This window comes from Colias croceus, chromosome Z, assembly GCF_905220415.1.
Source record: "Colias croceus chromosome Z, ilColCroc2.1".
Classification (NCBI taxonomy): Eukaryota; Metazoa; Arthropoda; class Insecta; order Lepidoptera; family Pieridae; genus Colias; species Colias croceus.
The window spans coordinates 13,021,295-13,041,463 of NC_059568.1; the positions used below are offsets into that span (position 1 = coordinate 13,021,295).

The 20,169-nt window shown below is 32.8% G+C and overlaps 2 protein-coding genes across 2 annotated transcripts; both read right to left on the reverse strand.

Moving 5' to 3' along the window:
- Window positions 1–3,206: 3,206 nt before the first annotated feature.
- LOC123704938 (multidrug resistance protein homolog 49-like) lies at window positions 3,207–16,169 on the reverse strand. Its single transcript, XM_045653440.1, has 25 exons — window positions 16,006–16,169; window positions 13,856–13,907; window positions 13,213–13,409; window positions 12,742–12,886; window positions 11,547–11,647; window positions 10,811–10,982; window positions 10,498–10,622; window positions 9,842–10,037; window positions 9,359–9,770; window positions 9,144–9,286; window positions 8,799–9,007; window positions 8,626–8,720; window positions 8,369–8,545; window positions 8,172–8,293; window positions 7,960–8,100; window positions 7,671–7,853; window positions 7,356–7,559; window positions 7,010–7,139; window positions 6,724–6,919; window positions 6,340–6,502; window positions 6,025–6,219; window positions 4,888–5,097; window positions 4,207–4,353; window positions 3,719–3,827; window positions 3,207–3,536 (listed from the first exon to the last, which is right to left on the reverse strand). Exons 1-25 carry the CDS (start codon window positions 16,026–16,028, stop codon window positions 3,448–3,450), a joined length of 3,936 nt encoding a protein of 1,311 aa, XP_045509396.1. The 5' UTR covers window positions 16,029–16,169; the 3' UTR covers window positions 3,207–3,447.
- Window positions 5,108–5,979, reverse strand: LOC123704939 (NADH dehydrogenase [ubiquinone] 1 beta subcomplex subunit 7-like). The gene has a single exon (XM_045653442.1). The coding sequence runs from the start codon at window positions 5,818–5,820 to the stop codon at window positions 5,458–5,460; it is 363 nt and encodes a 120-aa protein (XP_045509398.1). The 5' UTR covers window positions 5,821–5,979; the 3' UTR covers window positions 5,108–5,457.
- Window positions 16,170–20,169: the final 4,000 nt, after the last annotated feature.

Below are 20,169 nucleotides of genomic sequence, written 5' to 3' on the forward strand. Positions count from 1 at the left end.
CATATAGATGTATCCTTATTTTTTTATATATATATACTTATATGACATGGCGTGCAAACAGATTACAGTATCGTCTATCTTTTTTTTATGAAAAAATTATGTTGAATGTTTATAAAGTTTATTTTACAAAATTTTGCATTTGTTTATAATATTAATGTTTATTATGTTGTTATTCTGGTTATTGTTATACAGATTGTATTTTTTTATATTTTGTTTTCGTATTTAAAGTTACATTTTTATACAATTTCATTAAGATGATTTTTTTAACATTAGACCAAAGTGTAGTTTTACCCGAAAATTAACGATGTGTTTTTCTTCTTGTTTTAATTAATATTTTTTACATATTATAATTTATTTGTAATTCATAAGCAGTGCTATCAATTTATTTTGTCACAATTGATACGAATGTTCTTATATTTATTAAATTAATTATTATATTTATTTATTAAATTAATTAATTAAATCTTGTTTAAATTTTATTTGATAAAGGCATCGAGTTGAAAATGGTAACGTGCCATAGCCCATAACTCTTTCTGGAAATGTAACAGTCAGATATACGTTGTAATGAAAGACACGACTACGTATTTCTTTTATAATTATAGATCTAATTGAATTGTTATTGATACCCATGATAATATGGGGGCTTCATTCTACTGTGCTCGTAGTTGACTCCCCATATTGAGCTAAACTTTCATGAATAAGATCGAAATGGATGTCTTCTTGTATTCTGTCTCACTCGGTCATGACATGGTTTTTGAGTGTCCGAAAGAGATGGCGCTATAGAATGATCTATCGTCGAATAGATCTCGCATAATTTGTAGATTCTATTAGGTCTATATTCTATATAAGACTTCGTATACATTATAACCATTTTCTCATAATCACGCACGTCTTTTTTGTCTGTATTAAATATTATGATCGTGTAGAATTAATCCATATATGTAAGTCGATGTTATAAACATATTATAATATATTTCTTACTTAAGTGAAACCCTGATGTTTATATCGTATCTCTGTCGGAGTATACTTAATTATACTAAAGTATGTTCGCGTATTTTTTAAGTGTATGCTAAAATATGTATGCGATATTGTTTGGTACTAATCAAGAAGCTTATATCTAATACACTGGAGATTGCACTATGAATGTTGACTTGTCACGGGAAGGTATGACCTTGAATGACGCCTGGTTGTTTTTTGTCCCTTTCACACCTAACTTGGCAAGTTGGTGTGAAAGGGATGAAGGAACAACCAGGCGTCATTCAAGGTCATACCTTCCCGTGACAAGTCAACGTTCATAGTACAATCTCCAGTGTATTCGTTATAAGCTTCTTGGTACTAATGTAATATATTTCTTTATTCGCTCATTTGATGAATATATTATGAAATTAATTCGAAATGTCACTATCCCTTGATTTAATGTTTAATTAGATTTATTTAAAGTATGCGTACGCGTTCAGACTACGGTCAAGTCTGAATGGTTGCGAGTATAAAATGAACTATTTATTTAAACTAAGGGTGATGGCTTTTGGAAGTGATCATCATCGTATTTTAACATTTATTGAATAAATTGAAACGACTGAATGCTAGGTTGTGAGGGTTTCATTTGTGTAAGGTAGATGTAGTTTTAATTAATGCTGTAGTGTGTATGTCAGTATCGATTGTAATCAATGTGTTGTATGGTTTTTGTGCAGTGCCTTGGGATCTCTCTTTACATTGGAACTCTTGAAATCTCCTTACTGATTTTATTCGAACAACAAAACGGCATTTTGATAAACAAGATTTATAGATTACATTTTTGCCATTAAATTCAAAATACGTAACTTCTCTAAAAAAAGGTTAGAGCAACAACCTTGTGATTATTACTTAAAAATGAAACAAAATTCAGAAGATATTGTATTCTTTTAAACAAGGCACTGTGCAATACACGTGCTATTTAATAAGGAATCGGTGTTGTAGTAAATATTTGATGTTTAACTAACTTCTATCGATACTTAAGCCATAAGCGTTCAGAGTTTTGTTAATGCTGCAATTTATATTTATTTTATTATTTTTTTACAAATTATTGATGGTTGTTTGACTTTATTCAATCTTATAGGTCTCCAAGAGAATAATTTTGATCATACGTACAGTTCATTTTATAAGGCAATTATAAAGATAATATTATCTTTATTATCATAAAGGTTTTTTTAAACATGACTCCGTTGTATCTATTATTTAGTTATAGTTTCGTTTAGTGATATGTGAGTATGTTCGAAAACAATTAGATTATTTTTATACTATCACTATTTTGATGTTAAATACTGTTAATTATAATGGTGCAGATTTATGAGAATTACTTTTATATGACTAAATTGTATAACATAAGCTATCGTTTGACTTGCCATAATCTTACGATTTTGTTAAGTGAAGTTATGCCAAATAGGTGACCATTGATATTATATTTGTGTTATGATTATGTTGTATATATAGGTTGCGATATTTTTTTTGTTTCTTAATAGATGTAGAAATAGAATCATCGAGACAGGTTAGGGTCTATTAGTATTAAAGAATTTAGTAATAAAATGCGCTCGACGCGTGGTCTTATCTCTTTAATATAGATAGATCCTAAATGTCTACAACATTTGTTAGAATGTCATTCTCAGTGTAATCGTTCATTAATGTAAGGAAACGGCATCCATTTTTGATTCTACGCCAAGTCTTACTGATCCGGTTTCTATATGGTTCATATATAAGATCCCTGAAATATAGCTCCTTGAAAAATAATTTGGTGAAAAGTTGGAGCAAAGTATATAGAAACCGGGAGCTATCAAATCTGAATTATTGACTATGGTAATCCTATTTAAAAAAAAGTCTGTCACCTGTCAAAAATCATTTTTCTTATCATATTCTATGGTTATTAGAATTAAAAGGTAAAAATAAGTTTTATTTTAAACGGGATTATCTTTCCAAGACTATCTCATATTTTTGTAATATAATAAATTACATTTTAAATATTGCTGTTACGATTTCGTTCCATAAACAATTGGGTATACACTGTACACTCAATGAGTTCAGTTCAGTTCATTTCAGTAAGGCTTGGTTGTGCACAGTATACGGCTTTTCAACCAGGTTACAGGGTAAAGTCAGAAATGGAGTATGTATATAGCGTATAAACTTCTTATCTTGATGTAGAATGGAAAAAGGGAAAGAAAAAGTAAACGAACGAAATCACTTGATTGGTTTTATTTAAAAGTAATCGAAATTCTATATTAACGAGCACTTATTATAATTTTTGGTTACGTTACATTTATTTGGCTTACATATCGGATGTTGTGCCAAGCCAATCTAAATAAAACTACATATAAACTTTATTATAATAATAATACTATAAAAGATCTAATATGAAATTCATTGTAATTAATACTAGTAGTTTACAGTTTTATTTTGATTGGTTTACACGGGGTACTCTTACGCCACGTGTTGGCCTTTGCTCATTCTCCAATAGAAGCCTTTCTGGTTCATTAGTTCTGTATGGGTGCCACGCTCGATAATTTTTCCTGAAAATATATTAAATCTATTATATTTTGACAATGATTATAAAACAGCATGCATGTGGGTCACTTGATCGATTTATAAAGACACTCGTCAATTGAATATGTTTTTGAAGGTTTAATTTTCATCAAAATTTACTAATGAATGTGGACCACCATGTACCATAATATAGAAAAGTAGATAATACCTTTATCTAAAACGCAAATCATGTCAGCATCTTTAATAGTTGTGAGACGATGTGCAATAGTGATACACGTTCGTCCCTTGGCTGCTTTTTCCAAAGCTTCAGACACCGCCTGGAAACACATTTATTCATAATACCTATTGTTAAAGTTGTTAAATTGATAAGTGAATAGACAAATAAAATTTAATTATAAGAAAAATGTTGTCTTTATCCAGAACTTTAAACTTGATCAATACTCTATACTATCTCTTGCTTTATCAGTTACATAAATTCATTAAATGCAAGCAAAATAATGATAAATGACGAAATACCTTTCAGATAAATGACTCTTTTAGTTTGCATTTAAATTGCTTAACTTCCATTCAATTCATTTGTATTACATCTTATGACGTCAAAAAATGGCGCTCAATCCTATTCTCATTTGGATACTTTAAAAACATACAAAACTCCTATTCTCAGTTGGATCGCATACAAAAAAATAAAAAACGTACCCGTTCACTATTAGCATCAAGGGCTGAAGTAGCCTCGTCCAGCAGTAGCAGTCGTGGCGATCGAATAAGGGCTCTAGCGATACAAACCCTCTGCTTCTGTCCGCCGGACAACTGGGCACCGCTCGAACCCAGATTTGTGTCGTAACCCTGGAGTTTGAAAGAACCAATGAAGTTATCCTATGTACGTTATGTAAAGGATATTAATTAATTAAATCTGGTAATTAAGACATGGTAAAGAAGTGTGAATATTTTGAAAGTCTTGTCTGTTTTCCGGTCCGTCACGATGGTTAAACCGATTTAAATGAAACTAGCTGCTCCGCGCGGTTTCACCCCCGTGGATCTACTCCTGTTGGTCGTAGCGTGATGATATATAGCCTATAACCTTCGTCGATAAATGGGCTATCTAAGATCCCGAGATTAGCGCGTCCAAACAAAAAACAATCAAACTCTTCAGCTTTATAATATTAAGCACCGATATTAAACCTTCAACTTTATTGTATTTATTGGGTTTAACCAATTGTAAATATAGATTTTTATTGGATCGGTAACAAATACCTTGTGCAGAAGAATTTAATCAATGCTTTTTTCAAAATTCAAAGGTTTTTAGAGCAAGATGCTTATATCAAAACAATTTGGCAGATCATCATTAATGCTCAAAATATATCTTTGGCCTTAGATTACCTTCGGCAAAGAAATGATGAAGTTGTGTATATTCGCTGCTTTAGCGGCCGCCATAATCTCCTGCATGGAGACTTTCCTATTGTTGTCTCCATACGCGATGTTCTCGGCAATAGTCCGGTCGAATAGTACTGGCTCCTGTTGCACCACGCCTAGTTGGCGACGCAGGCGTGGTAGGGTTAACCCAGAGTGGATGTCGCGGCCATCTAAATCCTATGAAGTTTTAGTTTATATAAATGGCTCGTAGGTAATATCCTACTAATATAAAAACAAAATATTTTTAAATATAGGCACCTGTAGGCTGTAGTGTACATAAATTATGCACACAAGTAGATTCACCTAAAATCTTGATAAAATCTAATGAGTAAAATTATAAAAAAATCGTTTTTAACACGTTAAACAAAGTTCGCTCCAAATACTCAAGTTAAGGATTAATGAAACGATGTTCCTGGAACTAAGTACCTACCTCTCCTACCTATGTATGTTAAATGAAATACATACTGTTAACATTAAAATAATTTATTTTAATCTATACGTTATCACTCGCTGGCTTTAAGAGATGCATACGAACAATCATTTCTCTTTAGCCGCTTTTATTCTGATCTCACGCTCCCTCAACCTCCTCTCCCTTTCGAATTCTTTCATTCGAAGAACATAGTCTTCCTTTTCACAATTTAGATAAGCATGTCTCTCGTGATGGCATTTATATAACAGCGGCATGTGTTTATATCTGCAAACTTGGTATTCTAAAAGGCAATGGGCACAATAATCCCTGAACTTGGGCGGAATTTTAGCCGATATAAGATGATCTTCTTGGGCGCAAACTTCACGTTTAGCTCTGCTATATTTAAAACCAGCCTTTTCATTGAAGGTTGGTTTGTCGTTCATTTTCAGATCTATGTTCCTTGTGAACCAGGTGCCTAATATTTGTCCCATTATTAATAAGTTCGATGAAATATAAAAATAGGACCTATATTATGACGTTACGGGAAGTTTGTAACGTAAGTCAAATATTTTCATTTTTACGTCATTAGTGTTTCAAGATTTAAGGAGTTTTAACATGGCATCGATTTAAGTTTCTATTACCCATTATTATCAATAACCCACATGCTATTACCTAATAATATTGTAATCACTTACAATAGTTCCAGTATCGGGATCGTAAAATCTCTGCAAGAGCTGCAATATGGTAGATTTGCCGCATCCAGACGAGCCCACCAAGGCGACTGTCTTGCCGGCCTCCACTTTGAGATCGATTCCTTTCAATATACGTTGGTGCGGACGCGTCGGATAACTGAATTCCACCTCTTTGATAGAGAAGGCACCGGTTGCTGACTGAAATTATAGATAAATAGATATATTAGATTAAAAAAGATTTATGGAGAAAACTTTACAAAATTTAAATAAGATCGGTTAAACACATTATGGAGCTAGTAAAAAAACGTGGACAATTACCCAATCGTTTCTATCTTTCAAGCCGGGTTTGGTTTGAACTTTAGGTTCTCTGTTGATGACTGATAGAATTCTTGCACCACATGCTCTGGCTGAGTTGAAACTCGGTGCATACACTAGAGACTGCCCTAACATGTAAGCGCCGTACATAACTGCTTCATTCACCCTAAAAGAGATTTTTTCAATTACTTTATAACTTTTGTAGGTAGGTATATAGGTACTTTAAAAAGTAGTAGTCCATCTTCAAAGTATATGGATTGGGTTAACTATGCTGATTGATAACTACTAATTGATTTAAATAGTCGATACAATAGTAAGAAGTATTTTAAAACTATTAATTTTACCTATACAAGGAATACCTCACGAATGATAAAGCAGTCAACTTACAATAATACTATATTATAGGGAAGTCCCTCAGTAGCTACCAGTACGGTACCATATACTGTGGCCGCGGTGTATGACATGAAGGGCACGTAAACCCCCAAACCAAGAACCAAGCCCCTCCATCTTGTCTTTGTTGCTACAGCAGCACAGGAATCAATCAACGCATCTTGGAATTTCGACAGGAACACTTTCTCTACACCTGGAATTTATTAAAGGTTATATCCATTTTGAAATCGAACGAATTTTATATTATGTATGTGCTTGTAGCTACACAGATCGAAGTACTTACCTAAACTTTGAACAGTTTTGATACTGACGACAGCTTCAGTGGCAATGGCTGTTGCAGATTCCATTGCATCACGTTCGTCTGATTGAGATTTCTGGGACACAATACCTTCTAGCCAGATACTTCCTACCATCTGTGAATGAAAACGAAGCCATATTAGATACTTACTGAATAAAAAAAGTATTTTTTTTTCTCAGCAACTAGTATCTTGCACTTTTATCATCAGATCTAACAAACTAAATAAAGTAAGATAAAGATATTATCCTCAATTGAATTTAAAGTTTAAAATTAGTCACATACCTAGTATTTTGGATATTATAAAAAAGTCATCGCTTGTGAAGAAACTTACCAAAGGTAAGAATGCAGTTCCTACTAAAGTCAATTTCCAGTCATACGCCATAGCCATGATAAATCCTACTAAGACTGAACTTGTTCCCTGAATAATGAGACCTATCCTGAGACCTGTCGCACCCTGCACTTCTGCTGTATCTCCACTGAGCCTCGCGCAAAGAGCACCTACTGTGTTCTTCTCTCTATCGTAGTACCCTATTTCCTAGAACATAGCAAATGTATTGATTTTATTCTTGTCTCAATATTGATATTTTTCTTATGATGCTTGTATTGCTAATTAACACAATGTAGGTATATATTGCCAGGAACTTACTTGTTTAAGTAAAGCACCGAAATATTGATATCTAAGTCGTGTAGTCATTTTGAGTCCAGCACTTGTAAAGGTAGTACTTTGCAGGCACATAGAGAGACCAGCGACAGCCGCCACGACAATAAACATTCCAGAATATAAATCCGCGAGGTATAGAATTTCATCAGCATCCGGTAATATGAAAATCTACAAATAAAATAGCGTTTACAATATGAATCCTTTTATTGAAAACAAATAGTTAGACAGATCAAAATTGTTTCACTTAAATCAATTATTTTCTACTTTTACATACCCCTGCAGTGTAACCGAATAATAGAGCAAAAACTGGGAAACACGTTCCTTGTGTAAAGGCAGCAATGGCACCAATCACCAAGTATAACCATTCTGGAGCATTCAGTTTCAAAATCTCCCAATCACTGATAGGTTTGATTTCCTAAGATATTAAAAATAATATTAGTTATTGAATCATTTTATTTCAAGCATTTCATTTGTAACAGAACTTACTTCATCATCATCCTCATACTTTTCTTCTTCAGCTTGATATTCAGAATTGTAAACAAAGTTTTGTAGACCGGCTGATACTACTGACGATATAGAACCACGTGGAGTCATCCATTCGTGAGAATCTGGAAATTCAACCGTATTAGAACATACTACTTATCCTGTTTGAAAGTGCTTTCAGATTTTATAATAAATTTTACCTCTTTTAACGGAATGATGTCTTATAATTCTTCTGTTAGATTTCCTCTTAACATCGAGGCGTGGGGCAAGGGCAATTTCACCGTCTTCACCTTCTCCATCTGCTTCTTCTCTTAAAGTCTCAATTACATCAGGTTCCTTATTTTCCTTGCCGGTAGTAACAAGTTTATAGTAGAAACCTATAAATATAACCAAGTATTATAATAAAATTCACAAAATACGACAATAACACTATTTATATTTCCTTTATAATGTTAACCTTTAGCCTTCATCAGTTCATCGTGTTTTCCTTGTTCTACGATTACTCCTTGGTCCATGCAAACGATTCTATCAGCATTGACTATCGTTGATAGCCTGAAAACAAAAATAAGTAAAAAAAAACTACTTTTGACTATTTATCAGTATCAAAGTTTTTTGGATATTGAAACGAACCTGTGAGATACTGTGACGGTGGTGCGACCTTCACTTGCCCGATCAAGAGCAGCTTGCACTTGTCTTTCTGAATTAGGGTCTAGAGCTGATGTTGCCTCGTCTAAAAGTAAAATAGCTGGCTCTCTTAATAATGATCGAGCTATAGCTATACGTTGTTTCTGACCGCCAGAAAGAGACGCTCCACGTTCGCCTATTACTGTGTCATAACCCTAAAATTTAACCCTTAAATTTTAATATTAAATTGCTGTTTAAATAAAACAGTATAGATTACTCGATACATTTATTTAATATGTAAGTACATTTATTTAATATGTAAGTACATACGTTGTGTAGGTAATAACTTACGTTAGATAGGTTTGATATAAAATCGTGTGCAAATGCAATTTCTGCAACTCTTTGAACTTCTTCCCGGGTCGCACCTGGACAGCCTATAGCAATGTTATCGAAAACTGAACCACGGAACAAAACTGGCTCTTGACCCACCACACCTAAAAATATAAACCTCGGTCGTGATTTACATCTTAAAGGCTTTAATAAAATTTATTTTTATATTTTCCTACCTAAAGAAGACCTTAGCCATCCCAGATTAAGATTTTTTACGTTTTTGCCATCAATTTTAACGACACCAAGATGGGGATCATATAGCCTTTGTAGTAACTGCAAGATTGTAGATTTTCCACATCCTGATGATCCAACAAGCGCCACACACTCTCCAGCCTTAATTCGGAGAGAGAATCCTTGCAGAACTTTAACGTTAGGTCGAGATGGATAGCTGAAGTGGATATCTTCTAAAGAAATATCTCCTATAACTCTTCTTGGTGATATTCCTTCTTCTGCCATTCCGTCAATAAGTGGTTCTCTGTCTAAAAGTTTGAAGACACTGGCAGCAGCTCCTCGTGCGTTTGCGAATACCTCTACGTGAGGGACGCAGAGAGTAATGCACTGAGTGGCCATGTAAACCGTGAAAAGGATCTAAAAATATCGGGTAAGTAGATATAGTAGGGACAAAGAAATACTTATCACATGTTAAAATGTATTCTCACATTGAAAACGTCACCAACGAGATATTCCTTTTCATCAGTGGGTTTGTTGATATCTCGGAGGATAAGCCTAGTGCCGTAAGTCAGACCGATAGCGTTCAGAGAGTACGTTAAGACCCAGTTAAAGCCGGTCCCGAGTCCCGTGTAAAAACCACGCTTACGTCCATATTTTTCAGCTGGCTCCAATAGTTTACGATATCTGCAATACAGAAGTAAATTCTTATAAAGAGGTAGCTGGACAATTATAAACCTAAAACATATCTATTATTATCTATCGTAAATTAAAAGGGGAAACAATTGACACACAATAAAATAAAAACGTGATGTTATTAATAAAATGACGAAACAATATTTAATTAACTACGTTTATCGTAATTGTTTCACAGAAAGGTTGTATAACATGATCTCAGTAAATAGTGATAAGGAAAGCCATGTGTATTTTATGTATTTAGTAAGATAAAAGAAGTTATGGCTTTAGATGAGACAGGCGTGGAATTAATCTGCTAACATTTGCAATATACATAGGTAATATTTACCAATTATAAGATAAAGTTTGAAGAAACCAACAACCTTTTAATACGAAAATATATGGAACAAGCAATTTTTGTTAGAGAATTAAGGGAACGCTTTGGTATTTAATTTATTCATTAATTAGGTACCTTTCTACTTCTGCATCTTCTCCACCAAAAGCGACTATTGTTCTAATTGACTTTAAAACTTCTTCTGCTTGTTTACCAGCCTGGCTGTAACATCCCATTTCCCTCGTTGACGACCTCGTTTGATACTAAAATATGAAATACATGTTTTAATTCCTTATATATATATACTTATATATATGCTACTAGAAATATTGGATCCACTTTACTATCTCAGTGCACGTGAGCAAGTTTACATTCGTACCTAGTTATTCAAGATCAATTTAAAATTAAAATAATGAAGCACTTAACTAATCTTTAAGAATTAGGTACTAACGTTTGATAATAAGATAGACGCTGCCAACGAAAAGGGCACAACAGTGATACAAGCCAGAGTAAGCTCCCAGCCTTGCGGAAAAGCCTGGCACAGACAGATTATAGCCGTACCAACAAGATTAGCTACAACTCCAATCTTCTCTCCCATACCCTCTTTTAGCTTCATCATGTTTCTGAAAATATAATTGAAGCTCAAACTCATACTCATTTATTTGGCACCAATTTTGACATAAATAATGTAAATAAATAAAAACAACGAAAAAAAAGAAGAAATACAAAATAAAATTAAAATTAAAATAAAACAGCAAAAGTTACAGAGTGTTTCTGCAACACTGGTTTTCAGTGAGGACCAGTAGTACAGATGACTTGCGGCTCAAATAACAAAGCACACATAATTCGTCAAAATAACGATATCATAAGACTACAAAAATATGAAAAATCATTATATGTATATCCATACTAATACTATAAATGCGAAAGTAACTCTGTCTGTCTGTTACTCAATCACGCCTAAACTACTGACCCAATTTCCATGAAACTTTGTATGGAGATATTTTGATACCCGAGAAAGGACGTAGGCTACTTTTTATTTCGGGAGAATGACGCAATCCCGGAAATCCCACGGGAATGGGAACTATGTGGGTTTTTCTTTGACTGCGGGGGCGAAGCCGCGGGCGGAAACCTAGTAATATATAAATATATTTTTAAATAGTGAAATGGACTATTTCTAAACTCACTCTGACATCTTGGAAGCCAAATTGAACTCAGTATCTGTGTCGAACCATGTCATATCCTGCCGCAAGACGCATTCGAGGAACATAAGACGAATTCTTGTAATCTAAAAACATTTTTTTAACAATAGAAAGGGTAGAAATGAGGCTGGATAATGGTGCTTGTCTTTCGTTTTCTTTAAAATATAAAATCTATACTGAAATTAAAGCTTAAACAATAGAGATTTTTAAATATATACCTAGTCAAATATGGTATAAAAACTGAAAATCGAAAGTTTCTGTAACTGAGCGAATTGCTATTCGTGCACATAAAACATTATCTCCTAGTAGATATCTACTGTAGCGCTCAAAACTTCAAAACAGCATCATGGTATTAAAATCTCGGTATATATTTACAATAAACTATTACAATCATGCAATTCTTCCAATAAAATATATTTGTTTTCGTTTATAGCATAAAGCTCGAATAAGAGACAAGGTCGTCAATTAAATCAATTGCTTTTGTTGACTGTTGCGCAAAATCTGTCTCTAAGTACCAATATAACGTATTAAAATTGGTTATGTAATGGAATCGAGACGCAAATCAATATAAAGAGGCAACTACTGTAAAAAATTGCCATATGGCAATATTTTTGACATTATAGATATAGAGGAATATGAATTTGTCTTGTCTCAGAAGTAAAAATGACTCGTTTATTAGTAAAATATTTCATTGTGTAAGTATTGTATATAAATTACGTATAATTCGATTACATGCATATAGCATTGTGCGTGATTGTGCTACTATATCACCGCAAGATAACTGTCATTCAACTGTAGGTACCAAGTAAGTACTAAATCCGGAGATTACACAGGGAGATTAACTGAGTCTTTACTCTTTAATTCAGTATTTACATTTAAGGCATTGAAAATACTAGGGTTTTACCACAGTCTTCAACAGTTTTGAATAAGTAAAATTATGTATTTATTTTGAAAGATCATAATATAATTATACCTTCTTTAAATCTACCTTGAAATATATAGTAGGTAACTAAAGATAAACTACATGTCCTAAAAATAATTTAACATTGTACAGTGAACAGTTCAACTCAACTCAACAACGTTTTGAGCCAATGATTTTACTACATTTCTAGTTTTATACATATAATTTTCACAAGTACCTACTGAACTAATAACATTGTATAATTATACAAGTAAGTACCTGTCTCAAAGCGCTCCAACTGAGAAGCGACGTTGATATCATACACAGTATGATCGACAATATCACGAATGTGAACCCACCGATTGCCATTGACTTGCCGTCCTCAATCAAAGCTTTCATGTTCTCTTCATTGGACGCGTTTTGTCTGAATTGATGAACATTAATAAATGTGACGCCTTCAATTTATTGAGCGCTGAGTAAACAACCATAATGGATGTACCGCGCACGTTGTATGTACTTAGCGCTTGGATATTGTTTTATAATAAACAAATTAAACAATTATTAAAACAATTATAGGTGAAATTTTACGCTATTCTTGCACTGTCTTCTTTCTCGTTCTCAAACTTTACAACAATATAAAGAAATCTTAAAAGCAAATTATAATATGTACTAGAAATCTAAATAATACCTATTTTATTTTCAGGTTGAAATAATTTAATGTACATAATTGTCTAATACATTTATACTTACAATCTCCTGCCGCCGCCAAATAGCCTCATAAGGGGTAGATAGCTCGAAAGCTGTTCCTGTTGAGATGTCCTCTCCACAAACGACGTGCTGAGCTCCCCAAAGTGTGCAAGACTGTAGCATACACCACCACCACTGAGCAGACCAGCAAGCACTCCAAACAATGAGGCTATAAGTTCGTACCATTTTGCATATCGGAACTGAAAAATGTTAGACGTTAATGGGCATGCTAGGATTCTCAGAGGATTAGAAAAAGTGTCGACACTTTAGACTGTATGTTTATGCATACCTACCTAGTTACGTATTCGCAAATCATTCAAATTAAAATACTAATATTTGGATGTATGACTATGATTATTATACTACTATCATTTCATACAACCGGAAACAATGTCTTATTTGATAACACAGTTTTAGTTAATTCAATTAAATATCAAAAAATAATTCTGCGCAAAATCTTGATTTTTTTAACTTTCTTATCTATAGTTTTGTCTTAGTTTGGCTTTATTTCAGACAACAAGTTGGCGTCAATGCAAGTCTCAACGATCGTTTATCACATAATCAGGAAAACATTGCAAATAGAGATAAACTTGATAGCGAGCAATAGCAAACGTTTCAGATTATTACTAATTATTACTTTACTTACGATTTGTAAAAATGACACCGTAGGCTCCTTCTCAACCGCCTTTTTCTTTTTGCTGAAAGTAAATATTCAATAAATAATAGAATAATAGTATGTTTGTGTACGGAAATGAACATTATAATTTTTGCTTTTTATACTTTCTTCATCTTTTACATAAATGGAAACGGTTTACATAAAAGCTATTAATAAATACTTAGATGTGTGAACATAATATCGTACACCTTAACCTATAAATATGTATAATATTTATGATCTATAAGCAAATAGTATTAACTAGCTTCCGCCCGCGACTCCGTCCGCGCGGATGTCGGTCTTCGCGTGGATGGTTTATTTCTCCATTTTGAGTACCTCTGACAATAACATCTTATAAATATCTATTGGACCCAATTCCCAAATACGGCTAGGCCTATAATAATACGCAACGTGTGTTCGCGGTTCTACGGAACAACGTCTATGGATAAAACTGAAAAATTAAGATTATTTTTTTTCTACGTATTTTTCCAGGATAAAAAGTATCCTATTTTACGCCCAGGATAATAAGGTATAATTATACCAAGTTTCATCGAAATCGAACCGCTAGTTTTCACGTGATGCCTTCACATACATACAGACAGACAGACAGACAGACAGACAGACAGACAGACAGACAGACAGACAAAAATTTTTTTAATCACATATTTGGGTTTGGTATCGATCCAGTAACACCCCCTGCTATTTATTTTTTCAATATTTTCAATGTACAGAATTGACCCTTCTACAGATTTATTATATGTATAGATAATAATTAATCGGACAAATTGAAAAGCAAAACGTTTGTAATATGTTTTGATTTCTGGGCAATTTTACAAAAAATCGATGAAATATACAAAACTGTTATTATACTAAGAGTTTCGTTACACAATACGTGGCACAGCATTTTTTATACATTATAAGCATCCCTACAAACAATAGAAAACAAATAGGTATGTATATGAATTTAAACATACACGGTGCATGTTTAATTCACAAACTTTTTAATGCAAGTGAATATTTGCGATATTAATAAATAAAATAATAATACATCTGAATATCTCCTTTCAGTAATATTGTTTCCTTCTTATAAAAGTATTTCTAGAAAAGGTTTTGCGCCATAGAATGCCAAGTATTTATATGGGATATATAAAGTATTAATTCCAGATTGCACTCGTTGAAATTATCTAGTTAATTGCCTATGATTATACGAGTATTACACAAGTTACATTTGTTTGCTTTATGAAGTGACTCATTGTATGAATTGTTTTCATTGTATCATATTCATGAGTATGGTAAAATTACCCTGAAGAAGTATTTCATTTTGATTGTTTTTGTAGAAAATAATTTTTTCTCGGAGGGTTTTTTAATTTTGCATTTTTTCAATTCTATCTCAGTATGGAAATCACAATGGAAATAAATATAATATTATCTTAAAATAATGGGTGAAAGTCTGTAAGGTTGATATTTGTATTATGTATCGTATAATCTATGTTATGATTACAAATTGTAAGGCGAAAACTGGCCGTTAATCATTTTTGAAAAACAGTAGAGGAAGCGATTGAAAATGTGCTTTCAACGTGCTTCGAATTGTTAATATTATGTCAAAACATGCTTTAAAAGCTAATTAGCTTACATAAAGTTAGGTTCTTCATTATTAGGTACTTTAATAAATTATGATAATTTGTATTACTTTCATTGAATTATTAAAAATAGTTTAGAGTAAATATTTTTTAAAAATGTTTACATTATCAGAGAAGCAAGTTCATAAGGTACCTTATTGCACAAATAATAAGCAATGGACAATTGGACAATGATTAAACCATAGAAGTTATTTCATAACGAGTTGAATTGTAAAAGAAATTGCATTCTAAAAATACATGCAATCATACAGGTAGATATTATTCGCGTAAATAAATTCGAAGCATAAAAATATTATTTTATCTAATTCAGTTTACACAATTAGTTACAGATATCTAGGTTTATTAGCAAATATTTAATAAACAAAATACTATTATTTCGTTAAAATGTATTAATGTGAATTGATTATAATAAACAAATCTAAAATTTGCAAAGCCACAATTAAATCGCATAGCTCACGAGAAAAATAACATAAACAAAAGAAATTGAAACTCAACACTCACTCAGACTTCTTCGTATATACCATTTTAGTATATTAACGTTCCCGGGATGAAACTAATATTTCCGAAGTCCTTCTCATGAATGAGGCTGCTCTATAATGAGGTTGAATTGAAGGCATCGGTGTTGCGCTTCGGCGGCGAACGCATACACTATCTGCCTTTGCGATTCGTCTTTTCTATATAATACTACAGCCAGGCCATGTGTCGCTATGTATGCGCTAATAAATAATCATCTCGTACCCACACATGCGTAATTATTCCTTACTCGGTTTGTTTGCACTATTTTATATTTCCGAGTTTAGATTGTTTTAAGGGTGATTACATTTACATACGAATGACTTAATTCAACAATTAAATATGTGAGAAATGTAATTTTAAATTCAGTTTCAGTTTTCAGTTTATTTCAGTTTCTACCTATCTATTTCTCAAATAACTGTCGTTGAAAGTGTGCGAAATATTAGTTGTTTTTTCAAAGTTTTGCCACAGGTTTTACATTCAATAAGAATTAATTATAACATGATCAGTTTAAATAATCGAAACAAAAAACAAATTTAGCACAATGAGACGGTGGGTAGCGTCACGTAACGTCATTGTATTAGTTGGAATTCATGTTTGTTTCTGTTATTTGAAGCTTATATCAATAATATACCTACAAAAATGTAGAGTAGGAATATTTGATTCATTGATCCTACACGTTGTGTGGTGTCAGGTGCAATATTGTAATCATTTGCTTGCAAAATTGTTTGTCAATACAATTTTTTTTGCGTGTTGAATATTTTTCTCTAACATAAAGATCATACTATTTATATGTTTTCCAAAAATATCATAAGTCATAACTAAAGAAACTCGAAACAACTTGTTTATAGTTTACAATATTTAATAGGATAGAAAATTGTTATTAAAATTATGGCACCTTTAAATAATCCGTTTCCTTGTCAAATTAAAACTTATTATTATTAAGCTTTGAAGTTTGATATCAATTTCTTAGATGAATGAATTCGCAGTGATGAATTTTCACGACGGTTGCGAATCTACATCTAAGGTATAATTCCTTTTGTAAAAAAAAGCGGTCAGTAAACTCAATCTATAATACTGACAGATATACCAATTCATATACCTACCATTGTCTGTCATGCATGAATTGTAAAAAATTCGACGCGGTCACTAAAAATGGGTTGACGGAACACAGTGGAGTTTGTCGATAGTCTTTTTGTTTTCATCGTTTCAGCCGTGGGACGTCCACGCTGTATCCAATGCATCGGATCATTATCCAGCATTGGATGCAGCCTCCCTCAGGGTTTTCCACCACGACCGGTCACCGGCGGCCTGCATTCAGCGGCTCGCTGCCACTTGTCGGTTCGTCACTTCGTCGCCCAGTACGTGATCTCCATTCGAGAACCTTTCTGCCCCAACGGCCATCGGTTCTGTAGGCTTCTGCGCATGTCCGTTTTCAGTGAGACGGTTTCCTCAAGGGCTTTGGGTATGCGTACACATTCAAGACAAAATATTATTTTTTAGCTATTAAAGTGTGGTTAGTCTTAAAAAAGGATAGTTATGAAACAATATTGCAAAATGTTATAGAGATAGTTTTACGTCAAATCTTTGTTCTAGTGAGCTAATTAATTGATTACGCAATCTAGTGCAATTTATTCAGTTGAATACATACTATCTATTATATCTATGATTTTACTGATAAACTTTAAAGTTATAGCGAAATGAATACATGCAGATGTAGATCGATACGACGCAAATTATGCAATAAATATAAATATTTATTTTTAAGCGAATTAGGACAATTTATGGTACATATTTAATTATTTAGGTATAACTGAAAACCTTTTGTATTTATTAAGGATTTGCGTATTTTATTTTGTTTAAGTAAAATCCATCTTTGTGTAATTCATAAGTAGAAATCTTATGTCAACATTGTAAAAAAAAATTGGGTATTCCTCAGAATTATTATCTCACATACTTTAAGATTAACGATTGACAATGACAACAATAATAATTAAAACTGTGATTAAAACATAAACAGGTTTTCCTACATCCCAACTCAATTTGATTTTGTATATGGTAACTAGGTAACTTGTGTACTAAACTAACTTGTCTACTACAGTACCTATTATCTAATCTGTGTTACTACTAATTTCTCTCTATAAGTTTAAAGTATAAAGACTTTTTTAAAGGAGTTGAAATAGGCAATATAAATTTTTAGTATAATTATACCCCATCCGCAGGCAATATTGATACAATCTCGTTTGGTGGGCAGTCGGAGCAATTTCATAATTTGATCTCTAAATTGCCCCCGCTTGCTTAAACATCACAATTGTGCCGCAGCTTATTTAAGCTTTTATGGGTGCCATCGTGCATAAAGTTTTTGTAATGTGTTGTTGTGTTCCAAATAAACAATTTTGATTTTGAATTAAGGGGGTCCAATTCCAATATTGCCCCTGCTGCAGGTACGTGAGTAGTTTACAGTGAATGACGGCACGGCCGCACGGGCAGGCTGCTTTAAAATACATAGGTACATATTGGTAGGTATGTACGTACGTATAGTATTATAGTAACTGTCTAGTATCCAACAACAATGTTAAATATAAGTTCAACCAAAAGCATGAAATTAAAATCCCTTGTTTAAATGGGTAAATTAAAATTGCTTCTATATGACGTAAAATTAGTTCTGTGACGCAGTAACGCCTTGTATTTCTCCTATATTATAAGGACTATTATAGTGAATAGGTACTAGGTAGTAGGTACTAAACTACTAAATAGTATTAATCGAACGGTACCTAGAAACATTTGGTTTAATAAATAGTAAAGATACTTCAATAAACTTGTAGCATGAAAACAACGTTGTAAAATTCACATTCTCTTTACCGAGCAAACAGTAGGTATTGTAATTAACTAAGCCTTAATCTACGCAACGATCACGTAATTTGTCCATTCATGTTTTCTAAATTTTGTAATTTTTAAGTTGATTTAACTAACTACTAATATTAGATTTATAAAATTAATTACAATTTGGATCGTTCTGCCCATACTGATTTTTAAACCACTTATAATTTAAATAAATAAAAAATGCAACAAAAATAAATACCTACCCTAACGTATAAAAATGTGTATACAAAAAAAGTGTGACATAGCAGGCTCAATTTCTCTAATCACCAAGTCGTTATACAATTCGATACAAATAGTTAGTTAACTTTTATTATATGTCAGGTTTTAATTTATTTTATTTAAAGGTAACATTTACTTGGAAGATAGTTTGTTTCTACTAGTACCAGACACGCGCGAAGGAAGCATTTTGCAATAGGGCTGCATTTAGGACGTCAAGAGCTTTAAAACTTGCAATTTGACAATGAGTTAGTTAAATGTTGGTGTGAAAAATTCTAATAAATATGTTTTAAATAAGCTGTTTTTTATGTAAGCGTTTCCTACCCATGAAAACTTATACCTATTGACCATATAGTAGACCTAGGGTATAGTACGGGCAACAGCTAGCATGACATACTCTGCAGTACACACATATCCAATCTTATTATAAACAATAAAGAAAAAATATCCATATCAAAAGAATGCATAAAATGTGTTACCTTCCCCGCAGGGGCCTTAGACAAAGTAACAATTACAAAACGATAACGAAGTTAGAAATCGCAAAAATGTATGGAATTGACATTAGATAGACCACGTGATCTAACGGGGCGTATGTCAATCCCATACATTTTTGCCTTTTCTAACTTCGTTATCGTTTTTTAATTGTTACTTTGTCTAAGGCCCTCGAAACTTAAAAATGTTTACATAGGTATGGCAAATATAGATGGCGCTCATTCCTCAAATAAACCGCGTGGGAAACACTTGTGACTTGTATGTACAGAATTACACGTTTCCAGCTTGGTTTCCAGACATTGGTATGACAGAAGACTAAAATTTCCACTTAGAAAACACAGATGGCGCCGACTGTACCTCTGGGCTCTGACCCTATAGTCTATAGAAATTATTAATTCTAAGCAATAAATAAATAAAGCCCCGTCCTTGACACAGCATATTAATTCTACAGTAGGTATTACCTAGTAGTATACCTAATTAAAGGAACGGATCCTTTTCTTAATTGAGTCGATACATATCAAACTCCGGTAAGTCCATTCTAACAGAAATGTGGGAATCGAG